This window comes from Tenrec ecaudatus, chromosome 6 (assembly GCF_050624435.1).
Source record: "Tenrec ecaudatus isolate mTenEca1 chromosome 6, mTenEca1.hap1, whole genome shotgun sequence".
Taxonomy (NCBI): Eukaryota; Metazoa; Chordata; class Mammalia; order Afrosoricida; family Tenrecidae; genus Tenrec; species Tenrec ecaudatus.
Genome location: NC_134535.1, coordinates 9,613,431 through 9,640,141, shown reverse-complemented (window position 1 = coordinate 9,640,141; position 26,711 = coordinate 9,613,431). Strand labels below are relative to the sequence as shown.

The 26,711-nt window shown below is 45.2% G+C and overlaps 1 protein-coding gene across 1 annotated transcript in view; it reads left to right on the top strand.

Moving 5' to 3' along the window:
- ENTHD1 (ENTH domain containing 1) overlaps positions 1-26,711 on the top strand; it is a 177,883-nt gene that overhangs the window by 127,378 nt on the left and 23,794 nt on the right. Inside the window, exon 5 of the mRNA XM_075552620.1 lies at positions 11,097-11,495. Within this exon, the coding sequence (XP_075408735.1) occupies positions 11,097-11,495 (399 nt within the window). The remainder of the gene's footprint in view (positions 1-11,096; positions 11,496-26,711) is intronic.

The window sequence follows — 26,711 nt, the reverse complement described above, 5'->3', positions numbered from 1 at the left end:
ACAGTTCCTCATGTTGTACTGACCCCCAACCATCACATGATTTTCGTTGCTACTTATGAATCAGGCAACCCCCGCCCCAAGGTTGAGAACCGCTGATTTAGGGGTTTCCCTCCTCCATCCTGCCATCAACTTTTCCTCTTCTACAATTGCAGTCCTGTCTCATCCTTAGTTGTCCTCTCTCTCTTGTTCTGTTTGTAGATTTAGACCTTCTTACTCCACTTCTTTGATTCTTTTTAAATCATTTTATCAGGGGCTCATACGACTCTTATCACAATCCATACATACATCAATTGTGTAAAGGACATTTGTACATTCGTTGCCCTCATCATCCTCAAAACATTTGCTCTCCACTTAAGTCCCTAGCATCAGCTCCTCATTTTCCCCCTCCTTCCCCGCTCCCCCTTCCCTCATGAACCCTTGACAATCTATAAATTATTATTTTGTCATATCTTACACTGTCCAATGTCTCCCTTCACCCACTTTTCTGTTGTCCACCCCCCAGGGAGGAGGTCACATGTAGATCCTTGTAATCAAATCGGTTCACTTCTTTGATTTAAGCTGAGTTTGAGAAAAGAGAGGTAAAAATGTTCTGCAGTAGTTGCTCCTGATGCCCCATTCCGCATCCTCTCCTATCCTTGGACGACCTTTGAGTACATGGCTCTGCAAGGCACCTTCTCGTTCCCTTGCACAATGAGAGCTCCCCCCACTAGGCACCCCGTCTCTCTGCTTCCCTACAGCAGCCCTTTCTCTGGAGCGCTGGCACTTGCTCACTCTAGAGAGGCCAGAGATGTAGTCCCTCCAGGGGAGCAGGAGTCAGGGATTCATGCACCTGGAAGGTCAATTCAGAGGAAGGTGCCCAGCAGGTGTGAGCTTCACCTGCCCGCAGGGTAATCTGCTCATGACTGCACAGTGGATGGGTTTTCTTCCTTTCTTTGTCTCACCTTTTCTACTCTTTTTTTTGGAATAGATATACTTTTTTTTAATGTTTTATTAGGGGCTCGTACAACTCTTATCACAATCCGTACATCCATCAATTGTGTAAAGCACATCTGTACATTATTTGCCCTCATCATTCTCAAAGCATTTGCTCTCCACTTAAGTCCTTTGCATCAGGTCCTCTTTTTTTCTCCTCCCTCCCTGCTCCCCCCTCCCTCATGAGCCCTTGATAATTTATAAATTATTATGTTGTCATATCTTGCCCTGTCCGACATCTCCCTTCATCCCCTCTTCTGTTGCCTGTCCCCAGGAAGGAGGTCACATGTAGATCCTTGTAATCGGTTCCCTCCTTCCAACCCACTCTCCCTCTACCCTCCCAGTATCGCCACTCACGCCCCTGGTCCTGAAGGGATCATCCGCCCTGGATTCCCTGTGCCTCCAGCTCCTTTCTGCACCAGTGTACAACCTCTGCCCCATCCAGTTCTGCAAGGTAGAATTCGGATCATGGTAGTGGGGGGTGGGGGGTGGGGGAGGAAGCATTTAGGAACTAGAGGAAAGTTGTATTCTTCATCGGTGCTCCGTCGCACCCTGACTGACTCATCCTCTCCCCTAGACCCCTCTGCAAAGGGATCTCCAGTGGCCGAAAAATGTGCTTTGGGTCTCCACTCTGCACTTCACCCTTTATTCACTATGGTAAGTTTTTTTTGTTGTTGTTGTTCTGATAATGCTTTATAACTGATCCCTTGACAACTAGTGATCACACAAGCTGTTGTGCTTCTTCCATGTGGGCTTTGTTGCTTCTGAGCCAGATGGCCGCTTGTTCACCTTCAAGCCTTTAAGACCCCAGGCACTATCTCTTTTGATAGCCGGGCACCATCAGCTTTCTTTGCCACATTTGCTTATGCACGCGTTTGTCTTCGGTGATCGTATCATGGAGGTGTGCAGCCAATGATATGATTTTTTGTTCTTTAATGCCTGATAACCGATCCCTTCAGGACCACGTGATCACACAGGCTGGTGTGTTCTTCCATGTGGGCTTTGTTGCTTCTGAGCTAAATGGCCGCTTGTTTATCTTCAAGCCTTTAAGACCCCAGACACTATCTCTTTTGATAGCCGGGCACCATCAGCTTTCTTCACCACATTTACTTGTTTACCCGCTTTGGCTTCAGCTGTTGTGTCGGGAGGGTGAGAATCGTAGAGTGCCAATTTAATAAAAGAAAGTATTCATGCATTGAGGGAGTGCTTGAGTAGAGGCCCAAGGTCCTTCCATCACCTTAATACTAAACCTATAAATATAGACACATAGATCTATTTCCCCATCCTCATATGTACATTTGCATGTACATGTGTTTGTCTAGACCTCTGTAAATGCCCTTTGCCTCCCAGCTCTTTCCTCTATTTCCCTTGACTTTCCTCCTGTCCCACTATCATGCTCCATCCCCACCTGGGTTTCAGCAATGCCTCTTCATTACATTACCCTTGAGCATGCCCTACCAGGCCTGCCACACTCACCTCACCACCAATTTGGATCCCATGTTGTTCCCTTGTCCCTGGGTTTGTTAACACCACTTCCTTACCCCCCACATCCCCCTAGTCCATGTCCCCCCGGAACTGTTGGTGCCTTTGTTTTCTCCTCCAGATTGTTCATCCAGCCTATCTTATTTAGACAGACCTGCGGAGATAATAACATGCACAAAAACAAGACAGAGTAAAACCAAGCAACAAGATACAACAAAACAACAAACCACTGACAAAAAACCCAAAACAAAACACAACAAGAAAGAAAAACTTGTAGTTAGTTCAGGGATCGTTTGCTGGCCCTTAGGAGCGTTTTCCAGTCCAGTCTGTTGGGGCACCACGCCCTGGCCCTAAAGTCCACCTTCAGCTTTCCCTGGGGACCTTGACGTTCCATTCCCTTGCTGTTCCGCTGCATTCCCCCAGTGCTTTGCCTCGGTGTGGTGGGATCAGCTCAGGCACAATTCGCACACTGTGTCTCCAGTGCTGTCCCCTGCAGGGCCATGGGTCAGTGAGGGATGTCATGTCTCATAGTGGGGCTGGCCATGTGGTCCTCTCTGTGGACTGACTGCTCTAATTGGGGTCATCGTCCTCAGGGCCTGGTGGGCCAGGATGTGCTCCACTCTCTCCTCCTCCCCCTTCATCTGCTCCTGTGTGCTCCGATCAGATATGTCCCTCTCCTAGAGCTGCAGGTTCAATGCCGTCCTTTGAAATAAATTCTTCTGGGGGGAGAGGCAGGCATCCACTTAGTATTTGGTACGGGGAGCCAGCCCCCTCAGACCTCTCCACTGGTTCCCTACTTCACGCCTAGAATGTTGCATTCACACCTTGGGGCACTGGGTTGAAGTCTGGTCCCTCTTTCCCTGTGGAGATATAAACAATACCCTCTCTTTGGGTGGGTTGGCGCCCCATGCCCCCACTACCCATTTCTTCATTATTTTCATCCTTTTTTCCCCTTTCCCCACCTCCTCCCCAGTTGTCTATGATGTGCACCCCTGGATTTGATCTGGTCCCTGCCATACTACACACTCCTCACCCCAAGAATGTTTGCATACAGTGGCTTTTTCCCTATGCCCCTTTTGCATTTTTTTAATGCTTACCTCAGCGGGCTCATGTTGTACTTGTCCTTTTGTGCCTGACTTACTTCGCTTAACATGATTTCCTCCAGTTCTTTCCATGCCGCTATGTGCTTCATACGTTCATCACTGCTTTGTAGCGATGCGAAGTACTCCGTTGTATGTATAAACCACAGTTTTTTAATCCAATCGCCAGTTGATGGAAATTTGGGTTGCTTCCAACTCCTTGCAATTGTGAACTGTGCCGCAATGAACATTGGAGCGCAGATGTCTGGTCTTGGTTTGTTTCTTGCCTCTTCTGGGTATATGCCCAGTTGGGGGGGATTGCTGGGTCATATGGTAACTCGATTTCCATCTGTTTTAGGTATCGCCAGATTGATTTCCACAGTGGTCGTACATACTTACAGGCCCACCAGCAGTGGATGAGAGTTCCTGTCTCCCCACAGCACCTCCAACACTTGTTGCTTTCTGCTGTTTTGAATTGGGTTACCTTTGAGGGTGTCAGGTGGTACCTCATTGTTGTTTTAATTTGCATTTCTCTTATGGCTAAAGATCGGGAACATTTTCTCATATGCTTGTTGGCCATTTGGATTTCTGCCCCTGTGAAATTTCTGTTCAAGTCCTTTGCCCACCTCTCAAGTGGGACATTCGTTGTTGTTGCTTTTTTTTCCTTTTTGGAAGCTAGCAGAGTATTGTAGATTTTAGTAATAAGGTTTTTTGTCTGATGTGTCATTGATAAAGATGTTTTCCCAGTCTGTGGACCCTCTTATTACTTTCTTAGTGAATTCCTTCGATGTACACAGGTGTTTTATCTTCAGTATATCCCATTTGTCAATTTGTGCCTCCTCTGTGCTTGTGTCCTTCCCTATTTCTGATAGCCTGTGTATTCCCTGTGCCAAAGTTCTCAAGTTGGTCCCAATTCCCTCATTGAAGGCGCAAATAGTTTGGGGTTTAACTTTAAGGTCTGTGATCCACCTTGAGTTTATTCTTGTGCATGGAGAGAGATAAGGGTCTTGCTTCATTTTTCTGCAGGTAAATATCCTTTTTTTTCCCCCAGCACCACTTGTTAAAGAGGGCATCTGCTTCCCATTTGATATTTTTGGGGCCCTTATCAAAGATCAGTTGTCTGTATGCTGATGATTTTATTTCTGGGTTTTCAGTTCTTTTCCATGGGTCTGAGTATCTGTCATTGTACCAATACCATGTGGTTTTAACAACAGTGGCTGTATAGTATGTGCCGAGGTCAGGTAAAGCAAGCCCTCCCACTTCTTCTTGAGGAGTCTCTGCTAATTCTGGGCTTCTTCCCTCTCCATGTGAAGTTGGTGTTCAGTTTCCCATTGCTTTGAAGAAAGATGAGGGCAATTGTATCGGGATTTCCCCTCTTCTCTCTTTCGGTGTTCTCTTCATTGCTTTTGTATGGGGCGGGAGGGCACTCCGGACTCAAGCTGGTCCAGTCTTTCAGTGACTTCCAAAGTTTTGAGAGCGAGAGATGAAGCGTGACTCTTCTGCCCCGCGTTGCTTGCTCCGTGTTATTACTGACAGCTACCTGCATCCCTCTCTCAGGACCTGCCTTGGGAAACCCAAACCACACGTGTTCGGTTTCCTCTTGCCTACAAATCTATTCTTTCATTTCCCCCTTGATGTAAAAGTGGTTTGTTGAAGAACTGCAGTTTGTAGACATTGTCAAAAAGTATACCGGTAGCTTGGATTATTATTTTGTAGGTGTCTATCATGCATGTATACATGTACATCTTCAGAATCTAATACAATCCAATGCAAGCAGTAGGTATTCAACAAGTATTTGCTGATCGATCACTGTCATTTTCAGTCTTCACTTACATATATACGGTAAGCATACACAAAATCAACATATACGTTTGATAGCAGATCATGTGTAGCTTCAGAAACTTATTTAATTTGACAATTATCTAATGGATTTGACTAGTTATTAAACAAATTGACAATTTGTGTATACCTTACGCAAAAGACTAAACTCAGAATGCAGTTATTTAATAGGATATATGGCAGACATTACACAGCATATTACTGGGTGAAAAAAATGAGTGTGCAGAAATTAATACAATAGGATGTCAGAGAAGAATTAGGATAGACTACTATGGTTGAACTAGCTTCCAGAAGTAGTAATTATTTGCTAGGAGCCGTGAGGAATTGCTCAGCCTGAAAAGGAGAAGGAGGGGGGTGTTTGGGTGGGTGTGCTGGTGAGAAAGTGGTGGCAATAAAGATAGAGAGATAGAAGAAATGATGCTAAAGGACCTCCAGGAACATTCCTGTTTGAGCAAAGAAGTGACTGGCCTGGCTGGGGGTCAGGTTCCCGTCGAGCAGTGATGGAAACTGGAGCCCTGCTGGTGCAGCGGTTAGAGGGCTTGGCTGCTAACCAAAAGGCCATCGGTTCGATCCCACCAGTCCCTCCACGGGCAACACATGTGGCAGTCTGCTTCTGTAAAGATTACAGCCCTGGAAACCCTCTGGGGCGGTTCTGTGTTGTCCTCCAGGGTCATGACGAGTCAGAATCGATGGTATACCTAAGAGACGCAAAAAAAGAAAAGGTCCGGATTCTTATTGAGATGGACACCCTTTAAACCCTGAGGAATTTAGACTGTGCCCCTGGTATAAGGAAGTTTCCATGTGCATGATTAATAACTAAAGTGTTGATTGAATGGCCGAAGACATGCTTCCCAGAATGAGCAGGGATGGAACCAGCCTGGCAGCAGAGAAACCCAAGTCTATTTGCTTTCTAGAATCTCTAGGACTCCTTCGCTTTCTGTTTCAGTCAGCATTTTCTCCTTTAAATAATGTGCCGTCCCTGTGAATGTTTAAATCTGACGTGTCACCATGCTTCCTCTTTAGATCTCTTTAGGATTTTATTCATTTTTAAAGTTACCGATATTTATTCAGTTTTTAAAATAAATAAGATAAAACAAGCAGAAGCTCACACGCTGTCCTTCCTGGTTTGTTGGAAAAGGACTAGATCGAAATAGAATGACCTCAGTCAGGTTCATCTCACTGAGGGGAACATTTTTATCCCTTTGTAAATGTTCATAGGAAGCATGGTCCACCAATGACTTCATAGATCCCAATTTTGAGAATTAGGTTGAAAATGACTCTGCGTGTCTTCGTGGCTGAAGCCATTGCCATTCTTAGTTTTCATAAAGCTGAATTTTAAGATGATTTTACTACAGATAGAACAAGAGTTTCTCTATTTTTCTCAAATATATATATACAAATATATATGTATGTATATATATATATAACATCAACAGAAGAATCCGTGACTTCACATCTCTTTGAAGGAAGGTGCACTTGTATGTAAACGATGTAAGGTTCACACGCACTTGGTTTGGAATGCCCTGCGTCTAGCGTTCTCCTAAAGATCCTGGTGGGGTAGGGGTTGCATGTTGGGCTGCTACCTGCAAGGTCAGTATTGCAAACCCACCAACTGCGCCGACAGGGAAAGACTAAGCTTTCCACTCCTGTGAACAGGTATTGTATTGGAAGCCCACAGGGCCAGTGGACACCGTCCTACCGGGTTGCCATGAGTCGGAAACACCTGAATGGTACTGAGTTTTCTTTTTTGGAGCATTCTAATAGGACTCTATTAGTATTTTTAACATATTTTTTTTAACCAACAAGGTGAATTTGCCTGTACACAAATTTGAAAGCTCTTATTGTTGTTGTAGCTACTGTTCAGGAGGTGTAAGAAGGTATAAGAAGGGCACGGGACGGTGTTTCACCTCTTCTAACGTCACAAGGGGGAGAGATTCACCAGCAGTGTCAGCCTGAGTCTGATTGCTCTAAGGCAGGGCTCAGACAGGCCTCTACCCTCCAGCCTTTTCACCAGTCTGACCTCTATCACCCTTCCAAAAGCACGCTCTACTTCTCTACTGGTTCAAAACATTGTTGCAGTGACTGCCCAGAACTCACTGACAATGCTCACAACCTGGGGTTTATTAGGCAAGTACCAGGTTACAATTCATGATCAGGATGCTCAGGATACCATTCTATCAGGACAACTTCTGCTCAGCAGTGTCCACAGGTACATCCAGGCCCCTTGGTCCAGTGACTTCCTGATCACCGCTCTGCTCAGGCAACTGTTGTAAACTTCTTTTAGCCCTGCCAATAAATGCCCAGAGGCACCATACACTGCCAGCAAGCCTTCCGCCCTCGGGCACTCCACTCTTTCTCTCCAGGGGTCCAAGGGGCTACCTGTTGCTCGCCTACTTCTACCGCCTCTGTGGCCATCCCTTGTTTCCTACAACTGCTCACCATCTCTTGCCACCTCCAATGTCACAGCTCTAGCCCCTGGGTCAAGGCGGGTCAAGGCAGTGATCTCTGGTCTGAAGGACGTGCGATGCTTCTAGTTCTGCTTCCTTGACGGCACGGAGCCCTGCCCTTCCCATCCCCGGGATGACTCCTTTTAAGCCTAGTGGGGTGCCGAAACGGCACAATCGTTTTGTTGAGTTTCCGCAAGCCTTATTTGCATGATCCTAGCTTCACAAATGTGTCATTTACCTGATTTACATGATTAGCAAGCTAGCCAGTCCCCTTGGTGGGCCACCAGCACCTCTATTTGCGTGGCACTGCCCAGTCATTTGGTAGGCATTACAAAGAGTAATGGCTGTTGTTGCTGTCGTTGTAAGGGGCTGCCCAGTCGGTTCCAGCTCATAGCGACACGCAACACAACAGAACGCCCCATCCTGTGGCATCCGCATTTGTTCCTATGCTTGAGCCCATTGTTGCAGCCACTGTGCCGGTCCATGTTGGGCATTCCGTGGCACTTTCAGTATTCTTCTTCAGCTCTGTAATTCAAATGCATCGATTCTTCTTCCCTCTGTCTTATTTCACATGCGTACGAGGCGATTGAAAATACCGTGGCTCGGGTCAGGCGCCCCTTAGTCCTCCAAGTAGCCTCCTTGCTTTTCAACACTTCAGAAGTACCGTGTCAAGTGAGTCATCAGTTTCTGCTCCTTGTTGTTAGGTGCCATCTTGTTGGTTCCAATCCAGTGGTCCTCAACCTGTGGGTCTCGACACTTTGGGGAGTCAAACAACCCTTTCACAGGGGTCGCCCGATTCATAACAGGAGCAAAATGACAGTGATGAAGCAGCAATGAAAATAATTGTATGGTTGGTGGGGGGGGTCACCACCACACGAGGAACTGTATGAAAGGGTGTGGCATGAGGAAGGCGGAGAACCGCTGCCGTGTGCGATGGAACGAAACACTGCTCGGTCTGATGCCACCCTCACAAATGTTAGTATTGAGCCCATTGTTGCAGCCAGCACGCCGACCCAACTCATTGAAGGTCTTCCTTATTATTTTATTTTTGAAGACCCTCTATTTTACCCAGCAAGATGTCTTTCTCTTGCTTCCTCTTGATAGCCTATCCAAAGTACGCAAGACAAAGTCTTGCCATCCTAGCTCCTAAGAAGCATTTTGGCTATACTTCTTACAAGACAGATGTATTTGTTCTTCCCACCCAAACCCATTGCTATGAGTCCATTCTGAGTCACAGCGACCCTGTAGGACAGAGTAAACCTGCTCTGTAGGGTTCCAGAGACTATATAGATTTTACAGGAGCAGCCAGCCTCATTTTCCCCCATGGAGCAATGGGTGGGTTGGAACAGCATACCTTGTGGCTGATCACCCGATGTTTAACCCATTGAGCCACCTGGGTTCCTGTTGTTTTCACGGTCCATAGACCATTCAATCTTCTTTGCCAACATTCTAATTCAAATGCACCAATTCTTTTTCAGTCTTCCTCTTTCAGCTTTCGCATACATATGAGGTGCTTAAAAATGCTCAGGCCAGCTGCCCCCACAGCCCTCAAAGTGCTCATCGGGATTCGTCACAGCGGCTTCTATTTCCACGAAGCGTTGTTAAGTATATGCCAGTGATAGGACCAAAGGCTTTAGCTTTTCTTTGTCTTTTCATTTCAGTTTCTCCTTTCATCCAACAAGCACTTATTGGTCATATTCTATGAGAATGACACTGTACCGGGTGCTGGGCGACAAAAATAACTCATAGTAAAGGACTCCTTTCAGCTTCAGAACCTATTATCTTGGGGGCCAGACTTGTAATAATGGAGGCAGCATGTTGCCAACAAGATGGTAAATTAGACCACAGGAGGGTGAGGACAGAAAAAAGCTGGGGAAATATTTGTGGAGAAGATGACACGTACACTGAGCTTTGAAAGATGAGAAGGTTTGGGCATGAGGGAGCTGGCAAAAGCAAAATTCCTGCAGGAAGCAATCTAAGTCTCTTGAACCGTGCGGTTCTGTTAGTATAAACTACAGCTTACTGGCCCGGGCCGGTGCCCAACTATGAATGAAAAAGGAAAGGGAGAGTCTTAATATTGAAAGAAAACGTGCTTTTCTCTCACGGCGGAGACTGGCGATGGTGATGACAGCACTCTAATGTGCATCTGAGCCAAGGTCACGGGTACTCTGAGAGATCAACACTCGATGGCAAAGGACAGCCTGGTGGTGTGCTGGGTTTTGCAGGGGGCTGCACACGGCAGGGCCAGCAGTTTGAAACCCGCCAGCCACTGCTTGGGAGGCAAACACGACAGTCTGCTCCTATAAAGCGTTAAGGTCCAGGAACCCCACAAAGGCAATTCTCTTCTGTCCTGCAGGGTCACTGTGAGCGGGGGGGGGGGGGGGGGTGGGTCCATGAGCGCACAGTGGGTTTGGCTTTTGGTTGGGGGCTTCTTATGCCTCTAATCTCGTGGACAATATCTCTTTAAACGTCTTCTTTCCTTCTTCCATCCCAAACTCATTGAGAGCGAGCCCTAGCACTGCCTTGTTGGTAACAATGTCGATTAGAAATTGGGGCAGACCCACGATTCCTAGCTGTTCCTGGATCAGGCTCACCTGACATTTCAATTCCCTCTAATCCTTTCACTCCGTCTACTTGTAACAAATAATGCTTATCTTCTGTGTCCCAGGCACCGTATCGGTTGCTCTAGCCTTATCCCTGACCTGCATTTAGTAACTGTCGCGGAGAGTGTTCCTTTTCACGTAGACAAGGGATCGTCTTAAAAGTGCAAACCGCTCCCTTCTGTGCGCCTGATGGAGACACTGAGACAAGTGGACCGACGTCCCTTCTGGGGAGAAAGGCTTTTTTTTCCTGCAGTGGGAGACTCTGTTAAGATAGATCAGTGTGATCGGGCGGATTTTCTCTAGTTAATCTTATTAAGGATGAAAGTTTGAAGGTACTAAAAATACAGCGGTTTCAGGACAGAGAAGTGGGTGAAGGGAGAAATATTTGAAGACAAGTTATGTGAAGCGCTCCTGGTCTTGTGCTTCAGTGGGGAGAGCAGGAAAGGGCCATGACTAAATGCCGACTGTCTCAGGTAGAGCCTGGGTCTACTTTAAGGAGGCAGAATAAAATGCTGCGTCGAGAGGGAGACAATTAGATGGGGGGCGGCGGGGGTGGGGTGTGGGGGGACCCGGTCACAGAGTTTTCCCTGTGCTATTTATTGCCATGGTAATGGGCGCATTCACGCTCAGGTATTGGGGGTTCGTTTTGATCAGTGCTCCTCCTTACCTTCCAGATGCCACCCCCACGCCCTCGGAGAAAAGCCCCTCCCTGCAGACTAACGTGAGTCTGGAGCAGACGTCCGACAGCACCCTCGGGAACACCGTCCTGGAAAGCCCCTCGCAAGCGCCTCTCGCAAAGCGATCAGCTGCGCCAAGTCTCGAAGCGGCCACGACTTTACCGGCCTTTGGTTCGGCAAGTGAGGAAGAGTGTACGGGCCCCGATGTAGGACTGTCCAAGTCAGGCTCGATTTCTCATGACCAGGCGTCCGTGGAGACACTCTACGTCTCTCCCTCGTTCCAAACATTTGACCCCGCGGAGGAGGCGTCTGTTGTCAGTAAGGGCGCTCAGAAGGCGGCACCCTCCGGCCTGGTCCAGGCGGATGAGGAAGACGGCCAGCCCTTAACCACATGGGGTGAGTCTAAGTCTCACAGCACACAACTATAATGAAACAATTCCTTGGACGCATCCTTCCTTCTTTGGGGGGACCCGCCTCTCACTTCTCATTAACCAAACCAAACCAAACTCCCTGTCACTGAGTCGATGCCAGTGCATAGCAACCCTTCCGGACGTGGTAGAACTGCCCACGTCTGTGACTTGCCAAGACCACAACTCTCGGTGGGAGTAGAAAGCCTCATCTTCCTCCCAAGGAAACACTGGCGGTTCCACTCGGTGGTATTAACGTGGCATAGAAAGGCTGAGGAGAATCTTCTCTGGTGGGTTCGTTCTATTATGTCATGAAAGAGCTAACAGACAAGCCATTATTGTGTGTTTCAAGTGCTTGGCTGACTCCATTACCACAGGTTCTGAGCATTTTCATGCCGACCAAGTTAGAAGGCACCCGGGGAAGCTAAAGGCGCCCTGGTGGAATAGTGGTTTTGTATTGGGCTCTCACCACAAGGTCGGCAGTTTGAAACCGCCAGCTGCTCCGTGGTTAGTCCAGCAAGGAGTTACCGTCTTGGAAACCCTCAGGGACAGTTCCGCTCTTACCTATCTGGTCACTGTAAGTTGGAATCAACTCCATGGCGGTACGTTTTAAAATCTGATATTAAATCTGTGATGGCTATTTGATATGGATGACTATTAGTTATTAAGAGACTATGAAAGAGTTATGTGTATGTGGGTACGTATCTACATACATGCACATCTCTTTTTTTCTTAAGTGCTGTGTGCCAATTACCAAAAGGAAGAGGGAGGATTTCTCCTTCTCTTTTTATGGAATATTAAGAGGCTTGCAATATTTTATAACTCGGACAACAAGGAAAAAACCACTGGACAGTCATAAAACACCTCCTCTAAAACTGTTGAAATTTCAGGTTAGGCTGTTTCTTCTTCAGAGTTAATTAGTGAAAGAATAATTTGTCAGCTCGTGATCTCAAAGAACTAAATAGTAGTTTTATTGACTCTTAAACATATTCATACTAACCAACTTGTCGAATACGACTTTTCATATAGAGTTTTGAACTACCTTGAACTTAGATAAAAAGTGCAGATAAGTACAAAGAAAAGTCAAGCACATTGCTGCCCCTTCATACATGCACGGGTTTGTGCCAGACAAACTGAGTGGATCCGTGTCTCTGCGGACAAACGCTCTTCCTCGCACACTGGGTCAGGCTCAGGCTCATCAGAGTGCCGTCTACAGACAGGAGCTCAAGGGGATCAGCGGCTTCGGAGGGACTCTGCCGGACTAAGCACTTCAGAGCAGAAAGGTTCACTCCGAAGCTATGGAGATTGTTTTGGGGGGAATTCCATAGGAATGATAAACATTCTTGAAGAATGTACGGTGATTTAGAACTGCGCTAAAGAGAAAAGGACAAAGAAATTTGCACGTAGGAATTCTTTTTTCCCATCATGGCAATTGAACACCTTATCATTTGATCTCCTTTTTGGTCCATTTTAAATATGTTCTAGTTTTTCATATTTTCTGCTTTCGTTTCTATTGAGGGCTTTCTCTGTTTTTACTTTGTTACTGTTGTTTGTTTGTTTTATTTTGCTTTCTTTTTGTGGTTGCTTTGGTATGCTTTTCTGTAGCTAAGATCCAAGTTAGGCAAGTCATTGGAGACCGTAACTGGACTACTGGTGGCTTGTGAGTACAACGGGGAGGTTGTGGAAGGATGAGGAGCTAATCACAAGGAGGTCAAGGAAGAAGAAAACGTTCGGACCTGACTGTGATGATTGTACAACTCTTCTTGGTGTGACTGAGCTGTTGGTTTGTAGGACGTGGGAATTACATGCCAGTAAAGCTGTTAAAATAAATAAATCAGGAGGTCTTTTGTAGCAGAAAAAAGTGAAGTATATAAATGTAGAGAAAGACTATATTGAGAAACAATACCTTCGCGACTTGTTATTTCTGTTGAATAGGGTTTGAGGGATTTTGCAGCAGGACTTCTTTACTCACCTGTACAAGCAATGGAAGCTGCTGCTATATGGGCGTTAAATACTCGTACTTCGATGTTGGTAAGATCAATGCGTGCCAAGCAAGTCGTACTGCCTTCTTCCCGGAATGTTTTGGGATTGGACAGCTTAAAGGTGACGGTGATTCTTAGTTTATCACCAAATTAGCTTTTCTTCTGAGACAGCCAATGTGAAAATGAATTAGCACTGCTCATGATTGTCTGCTGCAGAAGACCTCTGTAACAGAGTAAAAAGCAAAGATGTCATTTGATAGCGAAGACATGCCTAGTGTCTTCAGCTGCCGCCTGTGCATGCAAAGGGCCGAGGATGATCCAAGGTCAAAGAAGAATCGATGCGTCCAAATTGTGTTCTTGACCAAGAATATTGCATAGACCATGTTCTGAATGAGCACATGTGTCTCGGAGGAAGAAGAGCCAGGCTACCCTTCGAAGCTAAGATGGTGAGACTTCATTTGATTTTCTTTGGACGTGGCATCAGGACGGGCCAGTCACTGGAGAAAGACATCCTGCTTGGTACAGTAGAGGGTCAGCAAAAGAGCGAGACCACCGCTGAGATGGCTTGTCAAGATGACAGCAGCCTTAGGCACACACGTAGCAATAATTCTAAGGTTGGTTCAAGACTGAGCAATGCTTTGTTCCGTTGTCCACAGGGTCTGTGTTAGGCTAGGTTTTCCAGAGAAACAAAACCAGTGACATTCGCATATGTCTAAGAGAGAACTTCATATCAAGAAAGAATTTTACATCAGGAACATGACCCAGCCCATTCCAGGGGTCCAGTACTGGCCAGAGCCCTCTTCAGACTCGCAAAGTTGCCAGTGGACAAAGCAGAGAGATGACTTGGGAAGCTGGGAGGTTACAGGCCAGCGGATGCCAAGTCACATGGATCCAATGTCTCCAGGAACCTGGCAGGGCACCCCAGCTCCCAGGGATAGCTGTGCACTCCACAGGAGCAGGAAGGCAAAGAGGGGAGAGAGAGAGAGAGAGAGAGAGAGAGAGAGAGAGAGAGAGAGAGAGAGAGAGAGAAGTTCACAGGGGTTCTCTAATACAATGGTCTCACCTCCAAGGAGGCATCACTAAGCTAATGAAGACTTGATGGATAGGCTGGACTCCACCCCTGACTCCACACAGGAACCACCACTGCGACATAAACTCGAGCCTCACAGGGCCATTGTTAGTAGGAACCCACGTGGTGACACCTAATAGCACCAGCAGGTGGCTGTGACCCCTCGGCCCCTGACTGCCCCTGGGGAGTTATTGTCTGATTCCTTTCTTTCATAAATACTCCACCAAGCTTCCTGAAGATACTTCCCACCACTGACACTGTGCCAAATGACATTACCAAGATGGTAAAGACCTAAGACCAATTAGGAGAGAGGATTTTTGCTCTTAAGATGAAGTAGCTAGTATGGTAGCTCGTATCAACCCTCCCACTGAAAACAGTTATAAAGTTAGAAAATTATTCAAAGTTGTTTTGAAATCAGTCCATCCACATTCAAGATGGAAAACACCTTGGGTGGGGGGTGTCCAAATCCCAGGGAGAATGATATGGAGATGAGCCAACAGTCATGTCGGTTTTTCATCTTGAGTTGTTGGCCTATTAGCAAAGCAGATGACAGCGGCTAAGAGAGCTTCGGAAGCCGTGTCTTTCCACAGTCTCACTGAGCATGGGTGACAGGAATGGAGTTTGGGGCTTCCCAGATAGCAGGGACTTCAAGCATGAGCTTCCAATTACAGAGAAGAAAGTTCCCTAGGCTTTGTGCCATTTCTTACGGAGACATTTGTTTACTGCTACACATATCTAGGTGAGATGCCGACATGCTAAGGAGGAAGCAACTTCTAAAAGGTCAATGAATTCGATTCAGATATCTTGTGGTGCTAGGAGACAGAGGTTGGAGTTTAGGATATGCCAATTAGAGGTTCCTTGGTGACTACTCCAGCTTTCCGTTGAAACCCCTAACAGGCTACTCCTTGAGCATCAGCCTGCGTTCTAGGACGTAGGACAAGCCAGCACCAGACAGTCCTCATCCATGCTGGAATTCCGCGTTCACTGGAGCAATAGGCTGACTCATCCATGCTGGAATTCTGCGTTCACTGGAGCAATGGACTGACTGGTATTTCCTCCATCTGCTAGGAGACAATGACATTCTTCCTGAGAGCCTGTACAATTTCTCATACAACATTTTTTGGTATTTGAGCAAAAATTACTAGGCATTTGAGGATCCAAATAAATGTCCAGACATCAAGGGGGGAAAGCAGACCACAGAAACAGGCCACCGGCTGAATGATTGAATTGCATGACATGTGGATGAAGTGCCAATAAAACCGATTTTAAAAAAGAAAGAAAGAAACAGAGCCACAAAGGAGCTGGATATTGAAGTCACAAGATAACACTCTCACTGCCATCGCGTTGATTCTGAATCCAATCAACCCTGTAGAGCATAAGAAAACTGCCCACGTGGGTTTCCAAGATAATCAAGCATTCTGGAGTAGAAAGCCCCATCTTTCTCCTGAGGAGCGTCTGGTGGTTTTGAACTGCTGACCTTGTAATTATCTGCCCAGCGCATAACCCACTATGCAAAAAAAAAAAAACCCACAGAGGAAAAGATGGAGAATACTCAAACCAGGACCAGACTCACTGCCATCAAGTTGATTCCAACTTTTGTAGCCCTGTATGACAGTATAGCACTGTTTTCTGAGGTTGCAAATCTTTCCAGGAACTGACAGCCTCATCTTTCTCCCACAGAGTGACTGGTGGACTTGTACAGCCGACCTTGTGGTTAGCAGCCCAATGCATAGACACTAGGTCACCAGGGTTCCAGTCAGAATACTGCAAAAGAAAACAAAACGAAAATCAAACTCACTGCCTTCGAGTCAATGATAACTCATAGCAATCCTGATGGACGGGGTAGAACTGGCCCACGGGTTTCTGAAACTCTAAGTCTTTCTGGGAGGTGGAGGCCCTGACTTTCTCCCAAGGAGCAGCTGGTGGTTTCAAACTGCTGACCTTTCAAATTGCAGTCCCACTTGTGACTACTACACCACCAAGGTTTTTTACCAGAATGCTAGAATTCGTTGTTGTTGTTGTAGTTGTTCAAGAATTATGTAATTTTTAAAAATGATCAAATGAAAATTCTAGAGCTGAAAATTTCTGTCCTGAGATGTCAGTAGACAGAAGTCATTGCTGACACAGAAGCTGGAAAAGTTATGAGTAAAATCCTAAAAGGGAGGATGACACAGGAGGGGTGAACCCCCAAATCTATGCATCAACTCTGCCAACATTTCTGACCGAGCGCTAAACTCTCCGGGAGAAGACTAGCGTGGCTGGGAAAAGAAGCCCACAGAAGTGCGAAGAGACGGCAGCTGTGGCCGACTGTGAGCAGAGTAGGCAGGTTGCCAAGACCGGCCCTTGAGAAGAGCGTTACCGAATCCAAGAACCCTGCACTGGACAAGCGAAGTGGCCAGCAAGAAAACCAAGGCACTGCACAGAGAGAATGCAGCGCCTGTAACCCATCGCGAAGACAAAAGAAGTCAATAAAATCAGCTCCGAATGTTGCAATTAGCAAATGAGCTCTTGAAGCAGTCATTATAAATATATTCCAGACTCAAAGGAAAGGGTTTACTTTGCTTATAATCAATGAACAGATGAGAGCACGTCAGTAGGGAAAAGATTATTTTTAAAATAATCAAATGGAAGCTCAAGAGCTAAAAAATATATATGTAACGATTCAAGTGGAAAATTCACTGGAGGGGAATAACAGCAGATTGGGCCCAGCAGTAGAAAGAATCATTGCATTTTAAGATAAATCAGTAGAAATTATTTAATCTGAGAAATGAGGGAGAAAATTTTCCGGAAAAATACACCAACGCTCTGAGTCTTGTGGCCAGTCACAAACAGTCTAACACAGCTATCTGTGAAGTCCCAAAGAAGAAGAAAAGTAGATAGTTGCCAAAAGATTATTTAGGAATTGTAATAACTCTAAGCTCCCCTAAATTTGTAAAGGAAATAAACCTACCGAGCCAAAATGTTCAATGAATTCCAAGCAGAATAAATTCACAGAAAACTATACCTAGGCACACAGAGTTGAACAGACGGATAAACTCTTGAAAGCAACAAGGGAAAGAAAAGTACCACGACTATAATATAAATGGCAGCTAGCGTTTTTGGATGGTGACAATGGCTCCACCACTTGTCTGTCAGTTTGTCATGCCGTGGTGGCTCGTGTGTTGCTGTGGTGCTGGAATCTCTGTCACTGGCCTTTCCTATGCCAGGAGGGTCACCAACGTGAGCAGGTTTGAGCAGGGTTTCCAGACTGAGAAGAAACGAAGAAGACAGACTCGGGTCCCACTTTGGAGGAAGAAACTGCTGAAAACTTTACACACAGCTTGAAAGCTTGGTCAGATGCCGAACACCTAACAGGAAACACAACATTGTTGGAGATCGTGCCAGAGGATGGGCCCCGTAGGTCCGGGGCTCTCAAAATGTGCCTGAAGAGGAGCTGGTTTCTTGGAGGAGAGTCGACCATGGTGACGTGAGTCGGATAACACCTGTGGAATAGAGACTTCAGGATCTTCATTTGCTGATGGGGCCTGACTCAAGATAAGGAGAAACAGCTTTAAGTATCTTCTAATGACCAGAGCTTGGAATGTTCAAAGTACAAATATCGGAAAATTGCAAGTGAACAAAGATGAAATGGAATGCATAGAGCTTGATGTCCTAGACACTGATGAGCTGAGATGGACTGGGATTGGCATTTTGATTCAGAAAAGCACGTGGCTTACTATGCCGAGAATAACACCCAAGAGGAATGGAAGGGCATCTGTTGTCAGAAAGGGTCTCGCCAAATGCATCTTGAAGTACAGCGCTGTCTGAGATAGGGTTTTACCCACCCTCAAGGACATCCAGTCAATACAACTATTATTCAAGTTTATGCACCAACCACAAAAGACAGTGAGGAAGAAATTGAAGAATTCTTCCACGATCAAACATGCAATCAAGATGCGTTGAGAATTATTGGTGACTGGAATGCAAAACTTGGAAACAACCAGGCAGGATCAGTAGGTGGAAACTATGGATTTGGGTGATAGAATTGAAGCTGGCAATCACATGATAGAAGCTGGCAAAGCCAATGTCTTGTTCATGGCAAATACCTTTTTCAACAATAGAAAATGCAAATGTACACATGTGCTTCTCCAGGTGGGATACAGAGAAATCAAATTAAATGCATCTGTGGGAAGACAGTGGAGAAGCTCTATTTCACGGGTCAACTGTGAGACAGACCACCAATTGCTCATATGCAAGTTCAGGATAAAACTAAACAAAATGGAAACACGTCCACAAAAGTCAAAATATGACCTTGAATCTATTCTACCTGAATTTCAAGAGCAGGTTTAACACATTGAACACTAATGAGAGAAGACCTGATGAACTGCAGGAGGACATCAGGACCATCGTTCATGAAGAAACCAGAAGATGAGAAAGAAAGAAAAGATGAAAGTGGGGGTCAGGTGAGACTCGGAAACCTGCTGTTAGTGGCAGAGTAGCTAAAGCAAATGGAAGAAAGCATGAAGCTAAAGGGCTGAATAGTACATTTAACAGGCCAGCTTGAGAAGGCAAAGCCAGACATTGGAATGTAATGTGCAAAGACCTAGAACTAGAAAACCAAACGAGAAGAACATACTCCGCATATCTGAAACTCAAGAAAAAAATCCAAGCCTCAGCTTGCAATCTTGAAAGATTCTGTACGACAAACATTGGATGATGCAGGAAGCATCCAGAGAAGATGGAAATGCACAGATGGAAATAACTAGTCAACAGCCCACGACTTCAGGATGTAGCATATGAGCAAAAACCAATGGTGCTGAAGGAAGAAGTTCAAACTGCACTGAAGGAATTACCAAAAGCAAGGCTCCAGGAATTGGTGGGATGACCATTGAAGCGTTTCAGAACTGAGAAAGCACCGGAAGCACTCACTCTACCATGCCTGGACAGCTCCTTGGCCAACTGACAGGAAGAGATCCATACTTGTGCCCATTCCAAAGAAAGGTGCACAACAGAATGCTCAAACCACAGAACAACGTCACTAATATGGCGCGCAAGTAAAATTTTGCTTCAGCTCATCCAACAATGGTTGCAGCAGTCCATTGACAGGGAGCTGCCAGAAGTTCGGGCCAGATTCAGAAGAGCACATGGAACAAGGGATATCGTTGTTAATGTCAGATGGATCTTGGCTCAAAGCAGAGAATACCAGAAATCTGTTTATTTATATTTCATTGACCGTGACATTTCATTGGCGTTTGACTGTGCGGCTCAGAATACACTGTTGATAACCTTGAAAAGAATGTGAACGCTTCACATTCTTAAAGCGTTGAACCCTTCACTGTGTTCATTCAGAACTTACACCTGGATCCAGAGGCAGTTGTGTGAATAGAACAAGGGAACACTGGATGGTTAAAATCGGGAAAGGTGTGCGTATTCAATCTCTATGCTAAACAGATCATCAGAGAAGCTAGCTTACATGAAGACTTCAGGATTGAAGGAAGGCTTATTAACAACCTGCGGTATGCAGATGATGCAACCTTGTTTTTGAAAGTGCAGAGGATTGAAGCACTTGTTGATGAAGATGCAGGATTGTGGCCTTCGGTATGGATGACAACCCATTGTAAAGAAGACCCAGATCCTCACCACTGGACCAATAGGTAACACCATGAGAAATGGAGAAAAGGTTGAAGTTGTCAAGGATTTTGTCTTGCTTGGATCCACAATCAGTGCTCGTGGAAGCAGAGGCAAGGCGAATTGCATTAGCTACCTCTGCTGCACAAGATCCCTTTAGAGTATTGAAAAGCAACGATGTAACTTTGAGGACTAAAGTGCACTGGACCCAAGCCATGGTATGCTCCATTGCATCATACACATGTGAGCGTTGGGCATTGAATCAGGAAGACTGAAGAAGAATAGATGCATTGGATCCACGTGGTGCTGGAGGAGGTATTGAAAGCACCATGGACTGCTAAAAGGACAAACGGATCTTGGTTGGAAGAGTAAGGCCCGAGTCCTTTGGACAGGTTGTCAGCAGAGATCAGTCGCTGGAGAAGGACATCGTGTTTGGTAAAATGGAAGGGCAGAGACAAAGAGGACGGCCCTCGACAAGATGGATGGGCACAGCGGCTGCATCAGTAGGCTCGGGCACAGGAACAAGTGTGAGGATGGCACAGAACTGGGCAGTGCTTAGTTCTGTTGTGGACAGGGTCTCTGTGTGTCAGAACCAACCCAATAGCAACAATCAACAAGGGCTACCAGGAGACAATGGCATGTCATTATAACAACTCAGAATTCTAGAGCAAGCAAACCCTTCCTCTAAAAATGACGAAACAGAGACACTCAGGTGAAGAAAAGCTGGAGTGAGCACCACAAAGCTGCACTTCAAGAAATGGCGAGGGATCAGGCTAATGAGAAAGTATGTCCAATAGTAACTTGAATCTCGAGTTAGGAAGCAGTGGCACTGGAAATGATCCATATTTGGGTAAAAAAAGACTGGTTTTTTTCCAATTTAAAAACACATACCACTTCTTAAAGCAAAAATGATACTGATGTATTTTGGGGCTTATAACCTATACAGATGCAATACCTGGTGCACAATGGTGAAACATTTGCCTGCTAATGGAAAGGTTGATGGGTCAAACTCATGCATTGCTCCATGTGAGAAAAGACCCAGTTATCTACTTCTATGAAGATTACAGACTCAGAAAATATAAATTTTTTTTAAAAAGATTACAGCCTTGAAAGCCTTATGAGGCAATTCCACTCTGTTACAGAGAGTTGACAGAAATCAGCATAGACTTGATGACACACAACCATAGATGTAACACATATGACAACATAGTACAAAGCATGAAGGAGTTCTTGGACCTATGCCATTGAAAATTTTCTCTATTTTGCATTAAATATCATATTGGCTATAATTCATTTGTGATAAGATCCGACTGCATGCTATTTATGAAGGAAGCGCTTGAAATCATCTCTAGATTACTTCTAATGCGTGGTGAGAGTAAGCTGATGAGGACTAGAAAGTACCCTGGACTGCCAAAAGAAGAGCCAATCCGTCTCGGAAGAAGCACAGCCAGAGTGCTCCTTAGAAGCGAGGACGGAGAGACGTCATCTCACGTTACTTTGGGCTGGTTGTCAGGAGAGACCAGTCTCTGGAGAAGGACATCATGCTTGGAAAATTGGAGAGACGGTGAAAACACAGGAAGGCCCTCAGTGAGATGGATTGACACCAAGGCTGCACCCATGGGCTCAGACATGAACAAGTGTGAGGATGGCACAGAACTGGACACTGTTTTCTTCTGTGGCACATAGAGTTGCTATGAGTCGGAACTGACTGGACAGGACCTAACAAGAGTATACATGTTTTCACTTCACATTTACATTATGCGCATGTGAGAGGTAGTTTTATTGTGCCAACCTGGCCAATAGGAACATGTGGGAGTAATAAGATGGCAGTTTAATTGGAGGACAAAGAGATAAATGGCCCCGCAGGCCCCATCCCTCTCTCTTTTGCTCTCTGGTGATTGGAGCAGCGTGTGATTGCTTTAGCTAGTTCTCTGCCTCAATTTGTGAGCTACACTACCTGTGGGACAGCCAACCCGTGGATCGTGTTGCTCAATCTTGAGGTTCCTTTGAGAACTGCTGGTGTGTACATCGCTTGAGCTTGAGGCTGTCAGATCCTGGAGTCTTGCATTGCTTGAGTTTGATATCCCATCCGGGGCCTTCTTCACTAAGCTCCTGAGATACTACCTGTTGGTGACCCGCCCTGCTGCTTGCTGCCTGTGGCCAGACACCACCTGCATTGCCCACAGGAAGACTCAGCTGTCTGCTTCCTTGAGCTTGGACCCAGCAGCCCACTTGAGTTGAAGGACTTTCCGTCTATTAACTGTTCCATGGAAGTGAGTTGAACTGAACCCTCTGTACTGCTGTGTGGACTAATTGTTATATTCCTTTGTGCTGTATATATCTATATCTATATATACAAAATCATAAGTTTCCTGGGGGGTTTTTTCTCCAGAGAACCCTAACACTGCACTTTACATTCCATCTTAACCTTTAAGAGATTGTGTTGACCACTTAATTGCTTTCCTCCAATCCGCACATATACATACACGTATATATGCATGTATTTCTCATATTCCATCGTTCAGCCATGCCCTGAACAATTGTGCATTTGCTACTACATCAGTTTCCAAACATTCCTTTTCTACATGGACTCCTTGACACTGTCTCCCCTTCGAACTGCCACCACCTGTGTACCTCCTTTCTCCCCCCAAACCATTATTCTACTTGCTATCTCTGTAGGTTCATCAAGCCTAGGTTTCATATATCAAAAAATGAGAAAACATATAACACAGTTTCAAGAGGGTGACCCCCCAATGACCTAACTCCTCTGAGATCCATCCTAATGTGAACAAACAAAACTCAACCCAAACCAAACAACACAAACAAAAATACAGAAAATTTTTGGAAACCAGTTCAGATCCAGCATGCATCATAGGGGGGAATCTGCTGACAAAGTTCTAACTATTCAAGTCAAGTTTATGCCTTTGATCTTCTCTACTCAGCTCCCTAGTGCATTCTGTTTAGTAACTACTTTCCTCCTATCCCTCAATTGTGGATAGAGGGAGTTCACCGGAGCTTATTTCTTATGTAGTTCCACAAATGAATCTTGGGCTCCCACGGTCAACCATAGCATTCTGCGAGCCAGATTCTCACACTGTAACAGGCTCTGATACTATCCCTCCTTCAATTTTGGATTATATGCTTCACAAGCCTCCAGTGACTGATGATGGTGCACTTCTTTGATGTGCACTTAGTTGACTTCTCACTTAGATGGCTGCTTATTTGAAGACAAGCCCTTAAGACCCCAAATGCTATTTTATCTGATAGCCGGGCACCATCTAATTTCTTCACCACACGTTGCTATAGCACCCGTCTCCTCTGTGTTCCCTTCTTGAGGGTGAGTATCGAGCAGGGCCATGATGCAAGAACTGATTATTCTTAAATTGGAACTAGGATTTAGTGTGAGCCCAAGATTCCTGGATCCATGGGGTTGGTTGGTTTGTTCTTTAAATTTATCATTACTTGGACGTTAACGCAAATGTTATGTCATCGCATCATTCAATCATGCCGAGCAGAATTGTACCATTGCTTCTATAATCAGTTTCCAAATAGTTATTTCTTACTTGACATCGTCTCCCTTTTATCTTCCCTCTCCCCTGCAAAGCAGCCCCCTTTGAAATTTTTGTTCTACTTACTATCGCTATAGGTTCATCAATTCTGGGTTTCATTTACCGAAAAACATATATCACAACTTCAAGATGGAAACCCCAAATGACATAGCACCTCTGAAATACACCCTAATGTGAATGAACAAAAACCAAATAAAAAAGAATGCCTGTCACAGGTGTGCTAGAATAATACATATCTTAATACAACATATAGGGCATTGATGTAGCGAGACCTTATTTGTCTGTCTGCTTCCTCAGACACCATGTAGTTTCTGACTTAAGTCCTAAAGTTCTAGGTGCGTCTGAAGTAGATTCCAATTCACCCCGTGGAGTTCCCACGTGGGATCTCACAGGTGCAGCCTCTGGAGCATGCTTAGAACCTTGAAGGTCCAGGATTTAGTTTCCCAGTGCACCTCGACTCCCAGCCTGGGTCCCAGGATGCAGTCAGAAGACCGGGTCAATGTGGTCCATCTGGTGCATACTGCCAAAGGAACACCCCCTCCTGATGTCCCCCCAAAGCCTTTCCAATCATTCTTCCCCACACCTGGAAGTCAGTCCTCCCTCATTTCCTACCAGCAGCTACGCCTTTGTGTTCACCCGGCCGTGTGTGCTCCCTTCCCCCTCTTCTGCGCGTTTCTTCCCATTCATATCCCTCCCCCCTCTGATGGGGCTGTCTACCTGTCTGCGGGGACCCCTCAATAATTGACCTGTCAGCCTCTCATTAGATGCCACCCCACCACCACCACCCCTTGACTATTTGATCCCAGCTGACGTGAGGCACCCTCTGGCCTAGTGACCTTCGGTACCTCGAGCAGATTATGCATGGTTCATTGGCACTGATCCAGCTCTCTACAAAGCTGCCAGCCCTACAGGCCGGAGCTTCTGCCCCTTTTGCTGCTTGTTCCTACATTCTTGGACACATCGAGTATTTGTCCCTTTGTGCTTGACTAATTTCACGCAGCATAATGTCTTCAGTTCCCGCCACGTCTTGAGGTGTTTTATGAATACATTGCTGGTTTTTAGGGATGCATAGGAGTCCATTGTGTGTATGTATACACCACAGTTTCCTTACCTAATCTTCTACTGATGGGAATTTAAGCTGTGTCCAGCTTCTTGCTATTGTGAGCTGTGCCGCAATGAACATGGGGGAGCGAACGTCTGCTCGTGATCTGCTTCTTAATTCCTTTGCGTATGTGCTCAGTAATGGTAATGCTGGATCATGTAATATTTCAATTGTCATCTGTTTTAGGTCTCACCATATCGCCTTCCACGGTGGCTGTATGTATCTACAAGCCCACCCGCAGTGGGTAGAGTTCCAATTTCACCATACGCTCTCCAGCATTTGCTGTTCTTGGGTTTTAAAAATCGGGCTATAGTAATGTGCGTTAGGTGGTATCTCAAGATTATTTTTACTTGCATTTCCCAGATGGCTAGTGACCTGGAGCATTTTCTCATGTGTTTATGAGTCATTTGAATGCCATCCTTTGTCCACCTTTTCAGGGGATTATTAGTTTTTTTTCTTGTTGTAGACTTGTAAGATACTGTAGATTTCAGTAATTAGTCCTTTGTTGTGTCATTACTAAATATCTTTACCTAGTCTGTGGTCTCTCATTTTAATCTTTTAATGAAGTCTTTAGATGTATACAAGTATTTTGTTTTTAATTAGTCCCACTCACCTATTTTGTCTTCCACGGAGTGTGTTTCCTTTGTTATCTCTGATAGCCTGTGTATTCCCTGCATATATTTTTTTATCTGCAATTGATTGGAGTCATGGATTTGAAACCCATTGGACTCATGGATTTGATGCAGCTGTATCAGTAAACATGTTTATATGACTAATACTATAAATCCTTAATTAGCATTTGTGCAACACTATCGTTTATGACTGTGAAATGCATTTTCAAGTGCAAAAAACTGTTCATCAAGAAAAAAGATACACTACATCATTAAAACAAAAGTAATACATTTTGAAAGGTTTAAATTTTAAGGGTAAATTCTCTGATGACATGGAATTCAATTAGAAATTGATAATAAAATATTTAGAAAGTATCAAATATTCAGAAATTTAACAGTACACTTCTAAACCACAAGTCAAAGAATAAGCTAAAAGAGAAATGAGCAAATGTTTAAAACTAAATAATGAAAATTACACATTGTGAGGTGCAGTTAAATGAATGGTTAGGGGAGAAACATGGTTTTAGATGTTATATGAAAAGGGAAGAAAGGCTTAAAATCAAATGTCCAGCTCAAGACAATTTTTTTCTTTTTTTCAATCATTTTACTGGGGGCTCATACAACTCTTATCACAATCTATATATACATCCATGTATCAAGCATATTTGTACATTTGTTGCCCTCATCATTCTCAAAACATTTGCTTTCTACTTGAGCTCTGGGTATCAGCTCCTCGTTTTTTAAAATCGTTTTATTGGGGGCTCATACAACTCCTATCACAATCCATACATACATCAATTGTGCAAAACACATTTGTACATTTGTTGCCCCCATCATTCTCAAAACATTTGCTCTCCACCCAAGCCCCTGGCATCGGGTCCTCATTTTTCCCCTCCCTCTCCCCCCTCCCTCATGAACCCTTGATAATTTATAAATTATTATTTTGTCATATCTTGCTCTGTCCCACGTCTACCTCCCCCCCCCTTTTCTGTTGTATGTCCCCCAGGGAGGAGGTCACATGTAGATCCTTGAAATAGGTTCCCCCTTTCCAACCCACCCTCCCTATGCCCCCCAGTATCGCCACTCAAACCACTGGTCCTGAAGGGATCATCTGCCCTGGATTCCCTGTGTTTCCAGTTCCCATCTGTACCAGTGTACATCCTCTGGTCTAGTCAGACTTGCAAGGTAGAATTTGGATCATGACAGTGGGGGGCAGGGGGGAAGGAAGTATTTAGGAACTAGAGGAAAGTTGTATTTTTCATCGT